Source organism: Adelges cooleyi, unplaced genomic scaffold, assembly GCF_023614345.1.
Source record: "Adelges cooleyi isolate 19-005CV unplaced genomic scaffold, UGA_ACOO_1.1 ACOO_flye_CR_arks_rails_tigmint_CR_PRNA_30, whole genome shotgun sequence".
Lineage (NCBI taxonomy): Eukaryota > Metazoa > Arthropoda > Insecta > Hemiptera > Adelgidae > Adelges > Adelges cooleyi.
Window position 1 is genome coordinate 14,297,044 of NW_026095971.1, and position 24,316 is coordinate 14,321,359.

The following is a 24,316-nucleotide window of genomic DNA, read 5'->3' on the forward strand; positions in this document are numbered from 1 at the left end:
TATTAGATTGTTTGGTGTTTAATCGAATATGTATAAAGTAACGTTTAAAGTAACTCAGGGTGAGCATTTATCCCCTTTATTATTTAATAATTTTGTTAACAAAGTTTCTCAATAAATATTATTTTTTGTCGTATAATACTTCTTTTTCGCTTATAATGCTTTGAATTATGTCACGCTGTGAGTCTAGCCCTCAACATCGACAAGGGTAAAATATGCCTTTTCTAAGTTAAGTGATTAAACTACATAATTACCATGGTATTTAAAAAAAATATATTTAATAGTAAAAATACAACAAATTAAGTACTCTATATTGTATAAGACCTAATGTCAAATTAGGAAACTAGGCAAAATAATCTCAGTGTACCCAAAATGTGTATATTCAAAAATCCAAATAAACACGATAATTTTTTTTTTGAACTTAACAACTAAACATGCCATGAGTTAAAAATGAATTTACTTAAATTGTAAACTTCAATAACACAAAAATACAAACTTCACTGTCTTATTTCCATGTGAAATTTTATAATATAAGCTTGAAACAAGTACGTATATTGCATATATATATTATTATTATTATTATTATAATATATATTATTTTTAAATACTGAAAATGTATAAATGTTATTGTAATTAATTTAAAATTAAACTAACACCAATATAAATAATTGTAAAAAATATTTAAAATGAATTTCCTTCGTAGTACTTAATTTATAACTAAATCTATGGTGTATGGAATTATGATCATACTAGTATAGCAATGAGAAACCTTTATTCTTAAATCGTAATGCACTTGTTTAATACTATTACAGCGTCATTTATACAACGTTTTTCGCTTTTTATCTATATTATATTGACCATTTATATGGTCTTATAATTGTATTTGTAGATTGTAGTATTAAGAGTATCTATTTTTGTAGAGTTTGAAAGTTGAAACACAATATTATACGAAATATGTGATTTTTTTTATGGTGTTTCAATATTTTTTTAATTAAGTAATTAAAAACAGAATAAAATCGATTTAAAAATTGTCAATCAAAATTGTGCTACTAATCATTATTAACCAAAACTGAAGAAATGTGTTTTATATTATTACATAATACTACTTTACAGGTTTCCAAGAAATGTAATACTTACTACTAACATAATAGGACGGTTGCTGATAGGCGTTGGCTGGTTTTTTAAACGATGTTCTTTCAGAAATATTTTTTTCTGTTTAAAAATACCAATTTTATTGTAACTATGTAAATACCATGTATAATACGCTAAATAATGTCTCTTACAAAACAAAACAAAGGTACAGGAAAAAATTTAACCAATCCTTTTTTAGCTTCGATATTTTTAATTGCATACTTTAATATTTTTGTGTTCATCAAAAAAAATCTTACAAATAGATAAATATAAGAATATATGAAAGTATTTTGCCATTATAATATCATAAAAAGTCTCCATTTCAAATTTGTATATGGGAAAAATATTAAATATCGATAAAAATCATGGTCAAGGCAAAAATGTGCTTAAAACTATATTTTTAGTATAAATGTGGATACCTACACTCAGGGTTGGTCGTCTGTCTTTCATTATAATTAGTTTTAAATCGACAACATATTATCAACATTTTCGTGTACGTTTCTATTATTCAAATTATAGTAATTATGTTCGACACCGTAGAAGTGTCTAAAAATAGGTTAAAAATACAGAATATGGAAATATTAATAACAGACCCGCCAACAAGGACGGCAAAACTGTTTATTAAAACATTCAACTAAGTTATGTTTTATTAGTATCATAAGAGAAAAACAATATCAATACAATATTCGACTATAATGTAACTATACAAAAAGGTGTCATTACAAAATATATATACGCATTTCTAAATAGATATGCACTATATAGTCACATAGGTACTGTATTTGTCAATGAAATACATAAACTCCATAACCTACATACTACTTATATGTAATCAGGATGGGTCATTACATTTTCTAGTTGGATCAATGTAATTTATCTATCAAATTACCTAATTTTTAACAAATCTGGTCAAAATAAAATTACCGATTACAATTTGTATTTTCAACCTTCAAAGTAAAATAGGTAAAGTAATATGTCTCGAACATATAATATTATTATTGATTATAATTAAGTATGCTAGTTGCTAAGTTGGCTTTCTTAAAACCATTTACAATTCCAAATCAAATAGATACGTTATCCATCGCATTTGTAACATTGCCACAGACACATTTTAAAATGGCTCAAATTTGAGACTTACATAAAATTATATTCCCGTTGAATTGTCCAAAACACTACCAGATCATACCTAATAACAATATGATTTCACAATCACAGTACTCGAACTAGGTGAGCTGGATGTGTCGGGTACAGTTGAAATTAATGAATATGCAAGCCGGCAAGAGAGAACACGGAAAAGACGATTTTTGTCAACCATAGATCGGTCGAAATAAAACCCCAACGCTGTTCTCGTTCACCACTCTTGGGCTGTGCGGTTCAATTTTTTAACTCGCCAAAACCGTTCGATTTAACGATAACGGCCTATTGTTATATAAAAAAATAGTAATAATAAAATTAATTTTTAAAAACCAATGTACCTTTACTTAGCATGACGGCACGCCTCCCGTCGAGGGAAGAAGGACACGCCACGTAAAGGTAAAAAAGTAATAATTTCTCTCTCTCTCTCTCTCTTTCATTCATTGCAAATTTATTTTCATACCCATATATATATATATATGTATGTATATAATATAATAAATAGATACACACACTCACTTGGCTACCGTCACGACCGACGACCGTCTTACGGCCTGTCGCGCGCTTACAGTGTGTATATATATATATATATATATATAAATGTCTACACATATATATGTATATAAATGTATACATATACATTTTTTTTACGATTATTTATTGTTGTTAAAGGTAGCGCTCTATCGTTTTAAGGTCTCCGCGTTCGCGGTTCGCTTTTGTCGGGTCAGTCAAAAGTTCGACACGACATCGTCGACAACGCCGTCGCCACTGCCGCCGCCGTCACCACACACTATACCACCGTCAGCCGCGCGCATGTATAATAATAGTTACGACCGAATACCGTTCGGCCGTACAATGATATTATAATATAAAAAAATATTTAATATTCGAGTATTCGACTGATAAACGGGTCGCGCGTACAAGAGAGAATCGCCGGCGTGTCGGACGCTGTATAATATTATTTTCTTTGAAAAAAGTTTTCGTTTTTATTTCACCGAGTCTACACACACAATCCGTAACGATGATAGCTCACTAATAAATAAAATTAGTTTTTTTTTTTAATTTGTATAGTATTTTTTAAATATTTTTTTTACTTAATATTCGCCGTCGGATTTGGATTTTTTAATTTTATTTTTTGTTTTGTTAAACTCGATGTCTCGTCGCCGTCCGCGTTTCGAACGCTATGAAAACGTCCGTCGAATGACCATAATTGTGGCGACGATTGCCGGTCGAGATGGGAGATGATAAAAAAGAAAGGTCAGAGACGGTCGTCGTTCTTCCTGCATCGTCGCGATTATCGATACCGGGACGTTTCGGTTGGGCAGGAGGACCTTTCAAGAGACAAACGTAATTATAAACTAAATTTTGACAAAAAAAAATAAACCTCGATCGCTTATTATTATTGTGATAATAATATACAAAAAAAATATTATAGTAAATGAAAGACAATTATTAATAAGGTATCTCGCGTCAGCTTATTATTACACATTATTGTTATTAAATCATGTCTAAAAATAATAATATAATAAAAAAAAAAACGTAGAGAGTGATCTCTGCTTGTCTTTTCGTTTCTTTTTTTGGCACCGCCAACGGTATCACTAGCGTTCGCGATCTGTGTGCCGACGACCCGGCCCGATTCACGTGGCAAATGTTCAAAATAAAATTTTTCTCAAATGTTATCAAAACCGATGCATGGCCCCGATATCAAACGTCCACGCGTCTGACCGTCGCCGCCTATTCATTACTATTATTATTACATACCTACATTAGTATGCCAATTATTAATATAATTTACATATTTTGGTTATCAGGTATCGCGGTCCCTATGATGCGTTTTATGCGACGGGCGCGTTACGCTCATTAAACGTGATGCCGCCGAATATCGAATTTTATCTCTGTTCGCGACATGCGACCTAAAAATAACCGACCGCCAAAAATAGTAGATCCCTCCCCATACTCCCCGTGTCAGCTTCAAAAGAAAAACCGCCGTTGTCGTCACATCCGTCGGCGCGGTTTCTAACGGACCGCAAGGCAAAATCGAAAACCGAAACTAAAAAACCGCTTATAAGACTTTTCTGAGGCCATAGCAATAATACATTTACTATAATATGTACCATGTAGTAAGTCGCGCTTACAAACTTTAAAGTTCAAACGAACACGCCACGTAAACAATACGGTGTATTCTTTCAAAAGTTCCTCTCCCCCCCCCCCTTTGAAGGGTTGCCGTAAGACTCGAAGGCAGAAGACAAGGTTTCTGGATGCGAGCTCTCGACGATCCGATGGTTTTATATGGCCATCGTTTACAGTGTTATAAATGAAAATAATCGCGGTCGTCGTATATCACAGACCACGACCCTGCTTAAGTTTAATGAATACACGCCGGCGATCAGTAGATCCTCCTGGTAGAGTACTTTCAAAATTCGGAACGGCCAGCGATTCGATTCGATAGCCCAACGTGCCAAAGACAATATCTATTAGACGTTAGATTATTGCCGTTATCGAGGGGTCAAACGCGGGTATTTCTGTTGTAAAGAACGGTATAAAAACTATTAGCCTGTAGGACTTGTATGAGAACTGGCTGTGACGATGACGAGTCCTTAGGTCTTTAAAGGTGTAATGGCACAATTTTATACCGAAGCCTTATTTGTCTTATGTCACGCTGACCACGATAGGCCTGTTTGATTTTAATTTAACACAAGTTTTACTTTTTTCTTATTTTTTCAACAAACTCGCACTACCCCGGTAGACACTTCGATCATACTAATGCATTGTATAATAATATAATATTAATCATATACAAATTGTATGGTGTTCTTGCAGTCGAGATGGACTATGACGGAAGCGAATATTCTATACTGTTCGGTATCCGTCAGGTACCGTGTGATGAATAACTCGAGCAAAAGTTTCTTCAGATGGATCATATCAGAAATATTCTGCTGCTGGAAACAACAGAACGAACTTCCCGAAAACTTGGGTAAGACGGCTTGTCGGTAACACGTCGACGACGACCATGATAGTTTTAAACGTGGTGGAAGAATAATAGTGGGTAGTTTGGATGAGAATAGGGGAGGCAAGAAGAAATTAGCCGTCGCCGCCAGCGATATGACCGTGAAACTCGTCGGCGGTGTACATAATAGTAGCGTTTTCCAAAACATAATTTCTACCACCTTTTTGACCCACATTCCTAAGCACCATGCAATCGTGTGGCCTGTGTGTGTATGTGGTTATTTAATATTTCGCATGTGTTTGGCGATAGAGTTGAACGATCGATTGGTGGCACGCCGTGTGACGGTGGTGTGTCCATTTCCAAGGTCAGCGCCACCCCTCCTCCCTTCTTGAAGGTCGCCTTCTCCACCGCCGACCGCCTCCGCACGTAATTCGTTTGCCTTAACCCCGCTGGCCAAGTTGATCGACCACCTTCTTGAATAATTTAATAAGAATCGAACATAACCTAGCAACGTTCGGCGATAAAAGGGCTATAATAAATCACTTCCACTTCTGTGGCGAAACCGATTTTCCGAAGGGCACCAAACGGCAACCAACGGTCAACCGAGGAAATCCTTGAAACCTCGATTTGGGCGGCCGAGCATCTCACAATAATTGGTCTGGTGCGATTCACTGCTGGCATACGGTTCGGTTTGCCATGCCAAAACCGGGAAAGAATATTTTCTTTTTGCTCGTCACACTCTGAAAACAAAAAATTAAACTATACAGAAGAAACCATACAATTACCGCATGAAACAAATTACGAAGGCGACAAAAACGTTTGCGATTGTGTGGTGTATATATATATATCGTCCTAATCAATATGGCTTTTTTTAGGGTTATGCACACATTTCCATTTTTCTCCTTGCCTTTAACAAGAGAAATGTCATTGACCTTGTTTACCTCCAGTAACTTATAGCGTATATATCGAATGATAGTAAATAATGATAAACAAATAGTAAAAATATACTTTTACAATCTACATACACACATACACTAATATCTAACATTCATCTATTCGTGTGCCATACCGATTCAAGTTTTAACGTTGAATGACCGTTATTGGCTTAACGCTGAGGTGCAGACATCACAGACATTTTCCATTAGTACAACCCAAGTAATTGAATTTTTCGACTATGGAACACGGATTGAAAAAAGAAAATTGCACGTCGTGCTAATTTTTAGACGTTGCGTTCTTCAAATGGGTCCACTCGATAATATAATTAAAATGTAGTGTCATTCGCTTGTAAGGAAACCAGTCTTGTCTTTATTATAAACTAATAAATATCACACTAGAATGACTTTTTTTATGTTATTTAGTATAACACTAGAATAAGAATCAATATTATACGTTTGTATGTGACTTATTGGCATAGACATACACATCTAGACGGAAAATTTGCCTCGAGGACCGGTAGGCGTGGTCGTGCCAATCGGATTAATAGAGATAGAAACGTTGTAATAACACTAGAATAAGAGTTATATTAATAGGAGAATACAGCCGAGATAACTCCTTTGTTTTTCATATGATACGACAGTCCGAAGCAAATTATGTCATCCGATCCTTGGCAAAAACTCCGCTTACCACCCACTTAACACTCACGCTTTATCATACCGAATGTTCTGTCTATTGTGTATGTCTATGCTTGTTGGCTTAACATTTTTAATTGTTGAGGTTAAAAATAAAGCGATAAGGTAGAAACGAGCACAAAAGACGATGAGGGTGTAATAACAAGATAGCCGAAGAATCGTAAATTGAAATGATTGTTCTTGATAGAGAAGAGTAACGTTTTTTTCTTAAATATCTGTGAATATCGGTATTTCTTTTAGCTTGTATTACATAACAGAAAAATCAATGGTGCAATTTTATTCTAATACCGAATCGATTGATTTATTTATTAATTAATGAAGCATTGAAATGTTGAATATTTGCGATCTCTATAACATTATATGATAAGAATGCTGGCGGGTTATCAGTTTCTAAATATTTATCAGAGTTTCTAATACAAAATTCATTAGCCTAAATATACAATGGTTCTTAAATTCTTAATATGTTTCCGATTAGGCATAAACCGAAACTTTACGGTTGCGCTTGGGGGCAACCCGACCGGGTGATGGCTCGTTTGGTATCATTTAAGAGACTTTTTATTACCTCTTTATTTTATTTATTTATTAACTCATCATTTTTACATTCCACCGTGAGATATCTCGAGAAAAATAAATTAGTAAATCATTTTAGTCTGATAACTTTTTTTTTACATAGTGTAAAGATCATATTATTATATGTGATAAAAATGGCATTGCATTTTTTGTTTATTTTCTATTGCCCTTTAAAATAATTGAAGGAAAAAAAAGTGTTTTTTTTTGTATTTTTTATTTATTCAAACTACACATTTGATACAAAAATCATAACATAACTGTTATAGTATAAGCTATATAAATATAATAAAGCCACAGATGTATTAATATGCTTTGTGCCTTTCAAACAAATTGTAGTTGACATTTGAAACGTGGCGTGTGCTTTTATGAGTCAACTGAGATGGTAGAGATTAAACACAATTCTTTGCCCGTTAAAAAAAAATTCAGTATTGCTCATTTAAGCGGTTCCAAGTAATAGCAGTGGTGTAAATATAACGGTAAACAAAATTTGTTTGGGGGGGAGGAGGGGCGTTATTTTTTAAATTTATGGTAAGGGCCCCCCGAGGTGTTTGGCTTTGCGGATCGAAATGTTCAACTCAGGCCCTAGTCGGACGATATTACATGTATTTGTAACTAAAATATGATTGTTTTGTACATGGGCAGCCGCCGTGGGTTACACGGAGTTCACGCACTCAAGTACGGCGGACGGACTACAACTGCAGCCGCTGTCGTTGAGGGACTACGTGAACACGCTGGAACCGTACAACCCCGAAGTGCACGGCTGGAGGGACACCACACCGCCCGTCATGCGGTCCGTCAAGCACGGCGGGCGGGCGACGCAGCTAGTGACGACCATCCAGACGTCGGGACTGCACGACATCGAAATACTAGGCGTGCCCGACGGCCACAGCTAACGACGGTCAGTGTAACAAAATTACCGTATTAATATTATATTATGTGGATCCGCGCTAAACCAATTTCAACCTCAAACATATAGTGTTATATAGAGTATAAAAATACCCCAAGTATTGTCCCACGCCTAAGAATAAATAAAAAAAGATCCCCATAACAGCTATAGATAAAATTTTAAAAAAATACATTGAAATAATAGGGAAATGTCTTTTTGAAATTTCGACAACGAGTAGCTCATAGTGAAGTAAGCTCAAAAATTAAGGAGCTGTTTGCTTATTGTGTAGTCTTATTGCGGAAAAGTTGCTTTGCATAATATTTGAGAAGGCTGAAATCAAAGCTCACATAATTCAAAAAATAGGAAATACTATCTAACAGGATTTTTAACGGTGAATTTGAATCTGTTACCATTTTTTTTAAACTAGAACAGACTATTATAACCTTGAAAGTAGAGGCTAGTATTAGAATTCAAAACTAACAAATACCATTGAACCATGTGAGATTTGATACTGAAGCCGATTCTTATTTTTTCTACTTTATTGTTTAACCTTCAAGCTAAATTAAAAAAGATAACCACTATAATCTTTAATTTCGACGACGTTTGATAGCCTAAATCTCATATAAGTGTAATGTATTTTGAGTTTCTTTTTTGTCCAAGAAAACCTTCTACAGTTTTTGTATTCCCTGAAAAGTGTGATTTTTGAATCATGTGAGTTGTGATTTCGGCCAATTTATTTATTAAAAATGTTCAGTATAGGTTTAGCTATAACATCATGATCTTGTAGCCTTGAAGGCCAAACGCTGCCATCATGAGATGGTATTTTTTTTCGCTATCTTGGATGGGTCGTCGCCCGACGGTCTATCGCTGGAGAGAGGGAATAAAGGGATGGCAGATCCTATTTACCAAGTAATTTATCGCCCGATAAACAGAGCTTAGCTATTATCATTTCAGGTTAAATCATCATAAACTTGTCGTATCCTAAATAACGATACAAGAAGAAAACTATAATAGTTAAGTCAAAACTCTGAAAATTAAGGTTACTTATTTGTATTATATCTCAAGAAATCTTGAGCTTATTAGCGACTGAACATAATATGTTACTTAATAGTACTTTTATATGGATTTTATATTTTATATTGATTACTCTTGAAATTTTTTTTTCTAGATTCAATACAATATAATAAATACTATGATGGTAATATGATTTCATTGATTTTTTTTTTATATTATACAAGTTTATAACGATTACATGACAATAGAATAACATAGGCACACTATTGTAATATAAAACCTTAAGCTCTATATAAAATAAAGAAGGTCAATTATTTTACAGGACTGTAGGACAGTGTTTCAGTTTGCCGTTGAGCTAATTTAAAAAAGTTAACCTCCTTTTTGTTTTTTTGTCACATAAGTGAAATTGGCCACAGTCCAATCTTCCCTACTGCATTGCTTTTTCATTTTTCTCACTTTTTTCATTATATCGTTTAATAGTCTCAGTTCTCTAATTTTTTGGTATTTTCTTAACTTTTAAACAACATTTTATAGTTTCAAGTAGGGTAATTTTAAAGAAATTAATCAATCAACTACAATCAAGTACTCTAAATTGTAATTGAAAGCGTTTGATTTTTAGATGCTTAGACGTTTTATACAACAAATGGTAATTTTTTTTAATAAACTACATTTACATATTACGTCTCATTTGTTTATAATTACTCCAGTCTCCTAATGGTCTTAAGTTTACTAGAAAATTATCCTTATTATCAAATAAAATGATTACAAAATAAAACATAAAGGAGCCAGAAGTTCTCCAGTAAATCGATCAAATATTATAAGACCTATTCAAAGATTTTTTTCATACACTTGTTTTCATATATTTTTGTATATTTTTAATTTTAACCGTTTCCAAAATTGAAATTTTATATAATGTTCAAACGTGTTTTATACATAGTAGGAATAAGATATCAAAAAAGTACGCTGACCGATCTCAAGTAAACTTCATGACGAATTCAAATCTGTTTTCAGATTACTTATCGGATCACTGGTTCAGCCTGTGCTATGGAACAAAAAATGTATATTATATTAACTAAAATGGTTTTTACTCATAGACATAATTATTTAAATTAAAAATAATACTTAGCTTATAAAAATTAACCGATAAATTAATTTATTGACATGATCGAAATTTATTAAATCCACTTTTTTCTTAAATATTGCCTATACAACACTCCTTAAAAACCAATCGCATGCAATTCCCTTAATAGTTATAATTTCTAAAACAATTAGACAAATCCTATGTATTCTAGTTTCTAGTCAGAACATTAATTCAGGTATAAAAAATAATATATTTAAAGAGAGTTTTTTTTAATGAAATTTTAAACCATATTTTTTTAACAACTTTTTCTTTTTTTGTAAACATGCCATTCATGATGCTTAAGTTCATTTAGTATTCTTTTCGGTTGGCTCCTTACAAAAACACTTTATAACTTGTTTTTCTTTAATGATTGATTTAATATTTTGTCAACCTCTAAAGATACGGCTGTTGTTGTCGGGATAGCCTTCGAATTGGTAAAAAAAACCACACACACGGCGTACACGGATAACGCCGTGGAATAATACTTGTGTCATAATAATAAGAAAATAAATGTTACAACACGTACAACAACAAAAATACCACGTACACAAGAACAAATGCTTAAACCTAACCGTAACACAAAATAATATTATACGGTTAGTCATGCGCGCTGCGGTGGCCCCGTGGGAAAAATGAAATAATTTTGTGCGAATCGCTAACAGGCGGCGCAAAGTGGGGAGTTTAGGCACATTTTATGCACATTTGACATGCAACAATAATATAGGTAGGTACGTTGCGCATAAACGTATCGAACACACACGCATCGACTAATAATACTAAATCCACCACAATGTATAGGTTAGACCCTGCAAACGAATAACACGACATGCGTGTGGCAAATAGAAATATATTTGAATCGAATAAAATGCCTTTGAATAATAATGTCATTGTACACCATAATTACAATTACACTCGTAGCCGCCGCTGTCTGACTGTTGTCAGCGCTGTGCATACACTATGATATTATATGACGTATTGTTATCATCATCGGTGTAATTTCATTGGTAATTCATCGGCCGTTCGGTTGGAACGTTTATGGAAACGAAATTTAATATTAAAAAAAAACGGTTGCCGATACCGCGAGGAGTGACGGCCGACCATGGGGCGACCGTGGAGAGAACGACTTAGGCGTCTGTGTTACCTAATAGTGTATGGTAGTCCACCGTGCACGTTTGGTCGTTTCAGGTTACCAGGGGTAAGGGTAACAGAAAATCAATAGACATTACGATTTATGCTTATTTCTTAAAAGAAAGAAAAACCTAACTTGGTAATAATTATTCGTGCCCGTCGCTCGGCCGCCATCACCCCTATTCCCCTCTCCCCACCTCTCCTCTCTCCCCCATTTAACCGGTCATTATTGTTCTTATTATTTCATTTTATAAGCCGGTAAATAAACGAAGTGTTCTGATTATTTTAAGAAAAAAAACACAAGCGAAAGTCCTCGTATTCGTGTCAGAAAACGTGCCGAATCGTTACCCGGTTACTGTATTTAAAACGTTTCGCTCAAATTCTCTTGCACTGGCGTAAACAAACACATGAGCGTATATATAATAATATGTACATATACGAGTACAAGTATTAATAATGCATTCAATCGTTGTAGACTGTCGTGTAGAATGTCTCTTTCTTTTGCACAAGTCTTAGGCAAAATGTGGTGGCAACGACGATGGTACCGTTGTCGCCGGTGAGGAAGCTCAATTGTATCACTGATTTTTAAAACTGAAATAATACATTTTAGTAAAATAAATTCGACAGGGGCAGCAGTGATGGAGTACTGAAAAGAGGCGAAAGAAGCAAATTCTAGTACGGCTCGTTAACAGACTATTCTGGGCGAAATTTGGAGTAAATTTAACGGCCAGAAGACTGAGACGAGCAAAGCAAGGATGAAACTACCTCAATATTACTCCCAAGATAAAGTGATGAAAGATATGAAATACCTTGTCACTACAAAAATCCTAATACTCTCTGCCCACCGATCCTCTCTTAGTATCGGAGTAATTTAATCGTCCAGCCAATTTGATAATTTTTGCTATAAATGGTTCTGGGTGTTCTTCCTTGTTGTGTGTGCAACTCTCATGTCTTTCAATAGCCACTATGCAGATTCAAAATTTGACCTAAAATCTTAAATAAGTTTTTCCGATTGTCTAGACTCTTAAACTAATTCAAATTTGTTGTTAATTGGAACTTAAATACTGGATGAATGTAAATACTAGCATATAGGTTAGAAGGCATATCTAAAATGTACTTAACACGGTCAAAGGTAATTTTTCTGGTTTTCTTTAATAAAAAATAAAATGACTGAGAGTCTTTGAGAAAGTTGTATATTATGTTCCAATCCAGCGCTAGACCTTTAATCTCATTTTCAGACTTCGTAAATCCACCTGTTTGTCTTAACTATATACTCTTGGGGTATCTCGCTGTATCACATATTCTAACTTAACGCCCCACACTTGATTTCAAATAAAAAGACATTGACTTATTAGAAACATCAATTCAGGTTCAAAGTCCCCGTACATATGTGAGTAATGAGTAAAGTACAGAAAAAGTTGATCGTATTGTGTGTTTAGGAGTAATAGCTTCTAGTATCAGCTTTCTGTTATATTTCAAACAATACTTTATTGTTCATAACTACCTGTCGTGGCAGTAAAGCTTCTCTGTATTTCTCAAAATAAATACAGAATATAAAATACAATTTCTTTCAATTGCAAATAATGTAGACGTATTATTTGTCTACATAGCATGCACGGCTAATGCAATTGTAATACTGTAGTTATTTTTGTGCTCCAGCGTCTAGACATTGAATGTTTTTTAATGAGTTAGCAGAATTTTGACGGCGCTTATAAATAATAGGAGTACAATATTCTCATGTGTGATATAACACACTGAGCAAAATAAATCGCTTTATGTAATTTTATATACCGAGAACTACTGAGTGTACTTTTAAAGCGCTCGCATTTAAGTCATTAAGTGCAATACTAAGAGCCAAGATACCAGATAGGTTAACTATTTTACTTGCCTAAAAGTAAATCTTAGTGAAACTTTATTATATAATATGTAATATAAACTAAAAATAGTTTATTATTATGAAGTTTTAAAGGTTAAATCGTTGCATATATCAGTACAAAAAAGTATATGGAGATAGATATTATATTATAGGCACATTTTATGTGCTTTAATTGAAAATCTTTTTTTTTTCGAATGAACCCGCTTCCTGTATATAGAAAGTAAGCGTATAAGGCAAGCATCAAAATACTAAAAAACCACAATGGCGAATGGTAAAATGTTAGTGAAATATGCACATGCGATTCTAAATGTAAACGGTTTTAGGTTTATCCGGGCTAGAGGTACAAACATATTATAATATATTTCACATAGGAGTATCGAATATAGCAATATTGAACTGTATTGGCGCGTGGGGACATATTTTTTTTTTGTTCAGACCATACATAATATTTACATTTCATTCTTTAGACACATGTATATAATTTACGTATATATATACACATATATAGGGAGTATATGGGTATTTATGTACGTCACACAGGCTATAGAGTATAGACTATTACACACACAAACACGGAGAGTTATAATACCCCAAAGCGGTTACTTATGTAAAACGTAAAGTATTATAATCATCGATTTTCGGGTAGAGCCAAACACAAGGAAGATTAATAAAAAGAAAACGGGTGTAAGGCAACTATAAAAAAAACCGTACCTACATGCTCGAAACCCGAGTGGGACATTTAACCGGAGTAGTTAACGACTACAACGGTCATTGGCCGCTGAATCGGCTACGCAAAACATTACAATTATTATTACCAATATAATATTATAGTTTACATACATAGTGCAAATTTCCCTTATGGTTAAGCTCAAAATTTTCGCTATTATAATGTATAAAAACATCATATGTAGGTTTATCGCATTAGCGCCTTTCTATGCTTTAGCTTTTTCACCTTACTTCCACTGAAAAAACCGGTCGCGAAATTTTAGTGTAAAATATAGTAATAATACAAACGAGTACAACAGTAGTACAATAAAAACGTAGAAAAAAATGCCATATCTAAAAATGTTAATTCCCATTCAAATTAAATAATCTCTAATAAAATAAATAAACATACGTATATTATTTTAATAAGACTAATTCTGAACTTTCGCCGTTCCAGAAAAAAATGTATAATACAATTTCATCGGTTTTTATTGCCTTTTATTTCTGTTCCAACATATTCTTTGATTATAATAGTTATACCAACGACGACTTAAAATAATAATTTTGATATTTGTGATTATGTAAATCTCTTTTATTTATAATAATTAAAAGCATAGAAATTGAGTTATATTATCATAATAATTAGTCGAGGCTAGTACTAAAAGAAAATTATTTCAAAAAAGTGTTAATATACAAGTATTTTAAATCATATTTTGTGACAGAAAATTAATACTTAAAAATAATATAAACAAAATGTTGTTTATACATTATTATCATTATATTTAAAAAGTTTAAACTTTATTAAAACACAATTTTCGTAAATAATTATACAACATTTTGTAAATAATATTTTTGAAATAATCTTCTACTCAAACACAATTTTTTTAATATTTAATTGTAATCACAAAATTAATGTTATATTTTATTGCATATAATATTGTTGGTAACTATAGATATCTGATATCGTGTTTTGGCGTCACTATTTTTAGTTCTGTTTTGATCTACAGCAATAGCTTTTTTCCATTAATCCGCTACTGATCATCACTGGGAGCATATATAGTAAATATTTATTTTGTAAATTTTTAATAACATAGTGTGAAAAAATTATTTTATGTGAACAAGAAATGTAACAGTTTGTAAATTGTTAAACCCATTTTAAAACGAGTAAAGTGATTGGCATGTTGTTTTTAAAACAAAATATTGTATATACATTTATTTACCGTGTGACCAGAGCACACAATATATAATACTTATAATAATAATAATTTGTATAAAATAAGTGTATATATATATATATATATTATATAAAACAATCAATAAACGTCATTTCGTGTAATGGACACACAAAAACGACCACACCCTTTAAGTATGACGGTGCGGTGTTACTTACAGTTCGGGGCAATCAAAGGGCTCGTGTTCACCGAAAATAGAACTCGCGGTGGTCGTGGTTGTTCCAAACCTGCACGTCTTTCCTTGTGCAAAAAAAAAGTAATACTAAAATCGTACCTGTAGTAGTACATCTATATCAGAAATTTCCACACGAGAAGATACCTAATAATAAAAATCATTCGAGACCCGGGACAACGACCTCGGCTTATCGTCCGCCATCGTCGACCAGAGAACGTTTGCGGGACAGGACATTATCTAGCCTGTTTGTTTCCCCGAGGGACTTAGGTATATGTACACGTGAACGGCGTTTACAATTATTAACATTGTAATATTTTTCTCATCGACCGGCCTTGTCGTCGTTCGGACCGTATAATATATTAGTATATTACCGTGATCTATGAACCGGTTAAAAAGCCTAAGAGTAGTGCATCAGCCTTACTGAAACGTCCCCTCGTTGTCCAAGGTCGATTCTTGTTTTTCTCCAAACTTTCTCATTTGTCGTTCGGCATTCGAAAATATATTTTATTCAAATAAAAGTTACCAGCCGCAAAGGTAATATACCAGGATACGATTTCTCAGAACTAATTTCAGATACCCAAGCCCTCGTCTTGAGTCTTTTCGAAAAGTTGTTAAAATGAAAAATATTTCTTTAGAAGATAGACTGTACTTCTTGGAAATAATTACAGCGTATCTCAGACCGTTTTAAAGTACAAACTTTTAAACAGAAAGTTTAATTTGCAATTAAAATTACTAATGAGCTGTTCACTTTTGTTCCCGACGCTCTAATTTTAAACATTGCCTTAGAGTTTTGACAAATTCGCCAATTTTAGTTTTAGGTACATATTTTGTCGACAAAAAAAAACAATTAAAATTATTATAAATTTCTCTCGATTTATGAAGCCCTTATGATTTATATTTTTTGAGTTTTAAAGCTTACATTGATTATTCAATGTTAGTTTGAAGATCTTTAGTCAGTTAGTCTTTACGGTTTGTACTATTTAACATACATTTAAGCCATACTTGTTGTTAATTTTTTAGAAGATGTATAGTTTTAATAATACTTATTTCTGTTTACTACGTTATATTCAATATCCTCTCCACGGTTTACACGTTCATGTCATTTATTTTTCGGTAATTTCTTATTTCTATACTACTTTTGTTAATAAAACTATTTTCGATTTAACTTAGTCTTCTGAATTACTACAAAATCGACTACATCTGTTTAAGTACATTGACTATGGATGAGACTATAATTTAGATTTCTGAAGTAGTAAACAAATAATCTGAATTTTTGGAAATCCGTAATTGATAAATCTAGAATCCGTTAAATTCGGATATTCCCACCACCCTTAAAGACATAACACCAGTAAACTCAATATGGGGTTTTATTATAGATTGTATAACAAATTTACCCGGTTCTCAAACAGTACAGCTTAGTTTAGCTTAGTTTGCGTTCTATCTAAATTCGTAAATATGGTATATTTAGTAAGTATGTATTTAAGGTCTTGTATGATTTTTAAATGCCGACGGAGCACATCATTTGGAGGTCTTTTTCGGAAATATAAACGTTAAAAATTTTAACGTGGATAAATTTGAACCACACAGAAACATTTAAGTCTTACACATAAGGTGGGCATGATATTGGCTTGAATTGGAACCAATAATAATTTTTTGTGTAAGCGTACCTCATGTATTTCTGATTACTGGTTACAAAAACTTAAATACCGTGATATCATTGTACAAAATTCAATTGAAAAGTTATAACATTTTTATAGAGTAAAATTCATTTATATTCGAAATACTGATCATAGTGCCCAATTAACTAAATAAAAAAATCATTAAACTCGGTGGTTCAAGTTAAAATTTTATTAGTGTCATATTTTAAATTAAAAAAAATAAAATCTTAAGAATCCCAAATTTATAAAAAGTAGTTTTGTAATAATCCTTTTTATATTAATTATATGTTGTAAAAGTTTGAAAATTGTCATCTAACATTTTTATAACAAAACTATTAGATATTATACAGTTGTGTTACCGGCAACTGGTAAGCACATAATGACAGAAGATTGTCATAGTATTTTCAAAAGCATCCCTCAAGAAATAACAGCGTATCCTATTTTCTTACCGAGTGCGCACAAGGTTAATGCAATTATACCTATTTATTAAGTTAGATTAATTACCCGTATAAGATATAATAGTCTGGCATTTGTAATAATAATAATGCTTTGCATTTATGTAATATACGTTTATGAAGCTCGACGTTTCTTGAACCGTTGTTCGTCGGTTAATAAACAACCGAAGCCTTAAAAGTATAAAATATAATTATTCACAATGAAACTTCAATATTAATTAGAAATTAAATAATTAGTAAACATCACGTGCGTATTAACACTTTTTTTGTTGCTGATCACGTTATACATATTGTATCTAAAGCATTTAAAAAAAATTTTAAAAGTAATTATACTACATATATGGAAACTCTATTACTGAAATTAATATACATTTATTTTGGTTGTACCTATCAAATAAAGATTAATTTAACTTTAAATTTTTAAGTAATTATTTCTTATCTTTAAGTTTATTAATATATTTATTTTTTTATAACTTTTTTTTTGTTTTTTTCTATGGCCTACCTTTTAAGTCTATAGTATCCTAGGACATTTTAATTTTTCATTAAAAAGTTGAAAAAACTTGAACACTATTTAATTTTTTTTCGATTTGAAAAAATATGTTTAAAGCTAAGTATGACATTTGAAAGTCCTTCGTGAAAAAATTGTTTTTTATAGGTTTTCAGTGTTATCAGATTTGATAGGTTATAACTTATAAATCAATAAAAATAATTTTTATTGTGAAATATCAAAGGAGGGATTTTGAAGTGTCATATTTCAACTGTTAGAATCTTTCTTAAATTTTAAAAATGTTGATCAGTTTTTAAGCTAAAATTGTTTAAATGAAAAATTAATAATAATACATATTATTAATTAATTAGACCTCATAGCGTGTAATGCTTTTAACAATATCTTGGTTATCAATGTGTACGTCAGGACGATTAGATACGATTTGTAATCCTAAAAATATAAATTACCCTAATACAATTAGTTATTGGCGTAGATAGAAGCCAAATAGCTTGCAATCTTAGTTAAGATTCTAAGACAATAAGTGCATATAAAATATACTTTTATGTAGACTGTCGAAGTCCCAGACAAACCTATATATTATGGTATTGATAGTTTTCGAATTTATTTAATACACAAACTTCACATTTCTTGTGAAAACAATTGCCCAAGTGCGAATATACATAGCAATACTAGGAAAATATAGTTAACTTACTTATTTGTATATTCATTTACTTATTATTGAAGCACTATAGACTAAACTAAGGAAATTCTTTAAAAAAAAAACAAGAGAGACTAGTTATGAGTAAAAACTCCATTTAAAAAATATTTTAACTTTTGAAAACGGAATTAATGATATTACACCATGAAGATTAATGATGCAAATAGTTTTACAACTTTTTATCTGCCCGACCACCTTTCCTCGAAATCCTTACATTCCTTTCTCGACGTTTTACAGTTCATCGAAGATTTTTGTTTATAAATGTGTTATATTATTATATATTTCACTCCAACAGTTTCGATTTTTTACTACTTCTATTACATACTATGCTTTTTTCATCGCTTCTCAGTCGTATATTTCCTATATAAGCTTGTGCTTGTAACCTCAAAATTAAACATTTAAAACGAGACTATCCGGTCACATGTTAGGTTTTCTGTTGGTGCTAATATTCATGACAACTGAAGAGTGTAACTAATAGCAGATAAACAATGTTATTACTTATTAGCATTTATAAATAATACCTACATTTATTCATCGGTATAATAGTCAATGCTTGCTCACTCAACATTCCATCAAAGCTACATTTGTATGGGCCACCTCAGTGGCTTATTTATGGGGAGGAGATTTGTTTAGAATAAATTATAAATAATAAAATACGTGCATTTTTTAAAACATTTCCAAATTATCAAATCAATATTTCAATCCACGAAAGCTTTAACATATTCATAAATACGAATTTAAATTAAAGTGACTATAGTTTCGGCGCCTTTGGGCCCATAATAAATATGTCGCCCGACATTCTGCTAGAAACTTTAAGCAAACCTAACCTAACGTATAAGCTTTTGAGAATATATAGACCCGGTATGCGGTACATCATAATATATACATTTATGTACAGTCGAGTGCGGCTGGTAATGAATTTTATGAACGATGTCGTCGCGGTGACGTCTTTCGGCGGGGTCGTGACCTAGCAAAACCAATTATCTATCTACACACACACGCGCTCAGAAAGCCGGCCCATACTTACGCTCCGAGGATGAGCATATGAAGCTGACCCGTACCCGTACACTGATGGGACATGAGGCGGTCACCGTGGTGTCTGTAATTGACTGAACGCAAGAACAAAAAAAATAAAAAAGAGGCCGCAAGACGGTGGCCGGGGCGCAATGAATAATTTAAAAATATATAATACTTATTAATATGGTCTTACGCTAGACTACTCGACCCAGTTGCTGCAGAGAGTCATTCGGCCAGTCAACAAGCTTTTGTTTATATTTTATGTTTTTGATCTCCCGAAAAAAAACACAACGGTGACGATGTACACGTTGATAGTTACAAGCGTACATAGTTCCGGCTGCACTGAGCACTAGTAAGACGTAGTAATACATTTTGAATATTTAAAAGATCGCATATTACTCGGCTCTACTATGTAAATGAATATTATATCAAAAATAATAATATGCATTGCATAAATTGCAACTGCGACTATCTATGACATAGCGAGTGGCCAGCACAATAACAACGTGCAGAGTCTGTAGTGCATGTATTATAGTCGAGGGCTAAACTATTCCACCGAGACGAGGTAGAAAATTTGTACATAATGTATATTGTGTATACTGGACACAGCACACACATCACAGGACACATCATCAAAATGTATGCTTTGCCCCCTTTTACCTACGTCATCGGACGGATCTACTATAGAGATGTGGTTTTGCTGTTCCTACGCCACTACTTATATTAATACAGATTACAGGTACATATACTATTCAAACGACAATTATTAATATTATCAATGATATTATGCATCTCTTTTGTCATTATACACGTCTAATTCTCGAGTATAGAACAACTTGTTTAATAGTGTAAAACAGGCCTCCATAGGCACCAATTATTACCGTAAAATAGGTAAGTTGAAAGTACGATTTTTGTATTTTCGGTTACTTTGAAGTTCCATTAAAAAAAAGGTTTATAAGAATTAAGATAATTATCGGAAATGAATTGTTGTTAAGTCAATTAGAGTAACATGCAACTATAATATGTAAAAAGCAGAGGCACAACATTTAACTTTTGGCTTAATTTGTATTTATGTGTTTTTGTTGCAATTCGCCTTCCATTGTTGTGAAATGGAACAGTGCTCTAAAAATGATCTATGTATTACCAATTGTAACGTTCGTGTAAGGATTGTCAAGATAAATAGTATTATTAAATAACAAAAATATACAGTTTTAATGGAGGTACAAATAATGCGCTTAAATTGTTGCGTTCTCTGTAACGTGCCCCCTTGAGCCCGTTTATAGTTTCTAGGCATCTTTGTAAAAAAATATTAAATTAATATTTTATAATACAATAAATCTAGAATACTTTTATTACTTATATTACCCAATTATAATGATTATATAGTAAATATAAGCAAGATTTATCAGAATTACATATTATATCATTATATGAAAAAACGAAAAAGTTGTAATTGATACCTACCGATTATAATAAAATATGTAAGGCTACTATAGTACTATCTATTAAACTGTTAATAAAAAATGAAATAATGATGTTGCCAAATTAATTTTTATATTATATTAAAAATTAACAACATTAGGAACATAACGTCCAAGTTTAGCATGATGTTTACTTTTTAAGTGTTATCTGGAGTAGAATGTTTAATTATAAGGAGCAAGGGCTAGATGTTGTAGTTGATGAGACGTGGAGGTAAAAATCGAACTATCTTGAAATTTTTTTTCAAGATTATATCATAAAAATATTATTCAAAAGAATATAATATTATTGTGCATTTTTTTTCACAATTATTACAGCGCCAAAAATTGAATATTTGATAATTATTTAAGATAATTATCAAACATTTATACCAAATTACCCGCTGCAAAACAACTTCCAGTTGCAGTTGTACTTTATTGGGTCATAAAATCAAAAAGTTCCCTTTTAAAATCAAGAAAAACACCCGAAAATTGTACAGATTTTTCAACTTATAATTACGGCGCGCTTTAACTTTTCGAAAAATAGTCGAATTTGTGTGGGATAGTTTTACTGTATTATCAATGTGCAGTGCAAAAAAACAGAAAATATAATTTACTTGAAGGTATAGGTAGGTAGGTATAGAAACTTTTTCTTTATTTCCCTTTTTTCAGGTACAGTTTTAGAGCCCCAGATCTAAACATTTGTAATCATGCTTTTTTATCGAAGAAAATTAAAAAAATAAAATAATACAATTATAAACACGTTTAATAAAAATATGATCTATATGATTAATTTTTGACCGACTACAGAGTACAGTTCGCGTTGAAACCGAATTATTTAAAAATGATTTTCACTTTTCGACTTTCCTCATGATATTTCTAAAGATCTCTGATCTCTCCCCCCTATTAGGTATGTTGGCTTTTTATTAACCCTTTTTTAATATTTATTTTTATTGTTTCAGGCGTTTTCCGACATCGGCCCGTTCGTTCAGACGTCGTCGTAAACCGTGTACATACGACAATGCTACCAATTGTAACGATATATTATACATTATTATTATTATTATTGTTTATTGTAATAAAAAAAACAAATCGTTTTCTCTGTTTTCTTTCCATTGGTGACGCTCGGATCACTCGGGGTTCTATTATTTTGTACATTATAAGAGAACCAAAAAGTACAAGAATATCGGTGGTGATCGAGTCGACTACATGAACAAATGTTAGCAGTGCGACAAAAGAGACTGTGCAAAATATGGGAACAGTAGACGTCATTAAAAACGCATTAACTTGTGTCGGGGAAAAAATGAAAAAAGACAAAAAAACTCGAGCATTCGGCGGTACTAATAGCTGGTGGAGATAAGCTGGCTTGCGACAGAAAATACATAAAATGCATGAAAAGCAGCGGCAACACATGTTTGACTTGTTATTTATATTTGTTTGATTTTAACAATAATAGGTATTAGGTACCCAACAAATCTATGACTAATAAAGTGAAACAGTTTTTAGCTTCGACCAGAGCTGATGAAGCCTGGCTGGCCTTGAAACTTTTATGACAATTGTGTCGTCATCACCAGTAGAGTATGTAACGGTAATATTGAAAAACATAAATAAATAACATGAAAGAGCAGAAAAAAAAATTTGATTCAAACAATTTATTTTTTGTTAGTCAAGTCCTAGTTTTTGTAAGTATATATTATTATAAGTAATATTATTCATTAGTACTCAAGCCATAATAGAACTTGTAATTTTATTACACAATATTTTTTTGGTGAAGGTTCACATTTTTACCCAGACAAAAATGCATTTATTCTATAAAAAAAACTAAACTTATCATTTTCTGATATCCGATCTAACATTTACTACGATTCTCGATAATTTCTTTTAAACAATATAATCGCCTTGATTATAATAATATTATATTAACTAAAATAAAATTGATATCTAGGACTTGATAATAGTAATTTAGAGTTTTAAGTAATTAGATGCAAAGATAATAATAATAGTAAATGAGATGGATACTAAAAACTTTTCAATAACAATAGGTATTTTTTAAATGATGAGAACAAATTTATCGTTACAACATATATTACATTAATAGCAACGAAATTAATACACTATTCAATATCACAATATAAGTATTAACTATATTATTGTTTAATCTGAAACTGAATTAGATGAATGTTTATAGTTTATAGCAAGAACTATGGAATATTAAATACTGCGTTTTAAATGGATATCAATATTTAAATATGAATAATGTATATTATAATATAATTAACATAGGATTATGTTTTAGTACACATATTAATTGGTAAAATGAAAGAATTACATAGAATGATAGTAATAATATTATACTAATCTGACATTATAATGAATACATATTCTAATCGAATCATTTTATATTATCAATTATTACATTTTGTGAAGTGAAAAACAGTTTTATAAAACAAAGATTTGACAGAATGAAAACTATTTTGTGAACCGAATTTTAATAAATTCAAAATATTACTGGAAATAGGAATTTAGTTCTCAAAAAGATAACATTTTAATGTATTATACTACATAATAATGATGGTCTAAATATAAAACCCAGTGATAATTATAAAATAATAATATTACATTTAACACTTAAAAAGACTGCCTAAATGATTTTTTTTTTTTTAATCTGTGCTAGAAACAAAAATGTGCTTGACAAATTATTCAATATTATAATTTATACACACTACACGAATGATAACTTCTATAAATTTAAATTAAAAAACTTTATTGTTATAAATTACATCAAAGTAAAACTAAATGGGAAACAATAACCATAATAAAAAAGGTTATCATTTAAGTAATCGCTTTATAAACATTATTATAACTGTGATAAATAGTATAAATAAGCAAATGTTAAAATGTATAAATGCGGAATGTCCGTTTAAATAAACCGTATTAATATTACTAATGTCTATAATTTATTTAATCTATGACAACTTTAA

General features: G+C 31.5%; 1 protein-coding gene across 1 annotated transcript; it reads left to right on the forward strand.

The window, feature by feature from the left end:
- The first annotated feature begins 2,977 nt into the window (after nt 1-2,977).
- Nucleotides 2,978-22,418, forward strand: LOC126838924 (uncharacterized). Its single transcript, XM_050573717.1, has 4 exons — nt 2,978-3,609; nt 5,083-5,236; nt 8,050-8,305; nt 22,298-22,418. Exons 2-3 carry the CDS (start codon nt 5,095-5,097, stop codon nt 8,298-8,300), a joined length of 393 nt encoding a protein of 130 aa, XP_050429674.1. The 5' UTR covers nt 2,978-3,609; nt 5,083-5,094; the 3' UTR covers nt 8,301-8,305; nt 22,298-22,418.
- Nucleotides 22,419-24,316: the final 1,898 nt, after the last annotated feature.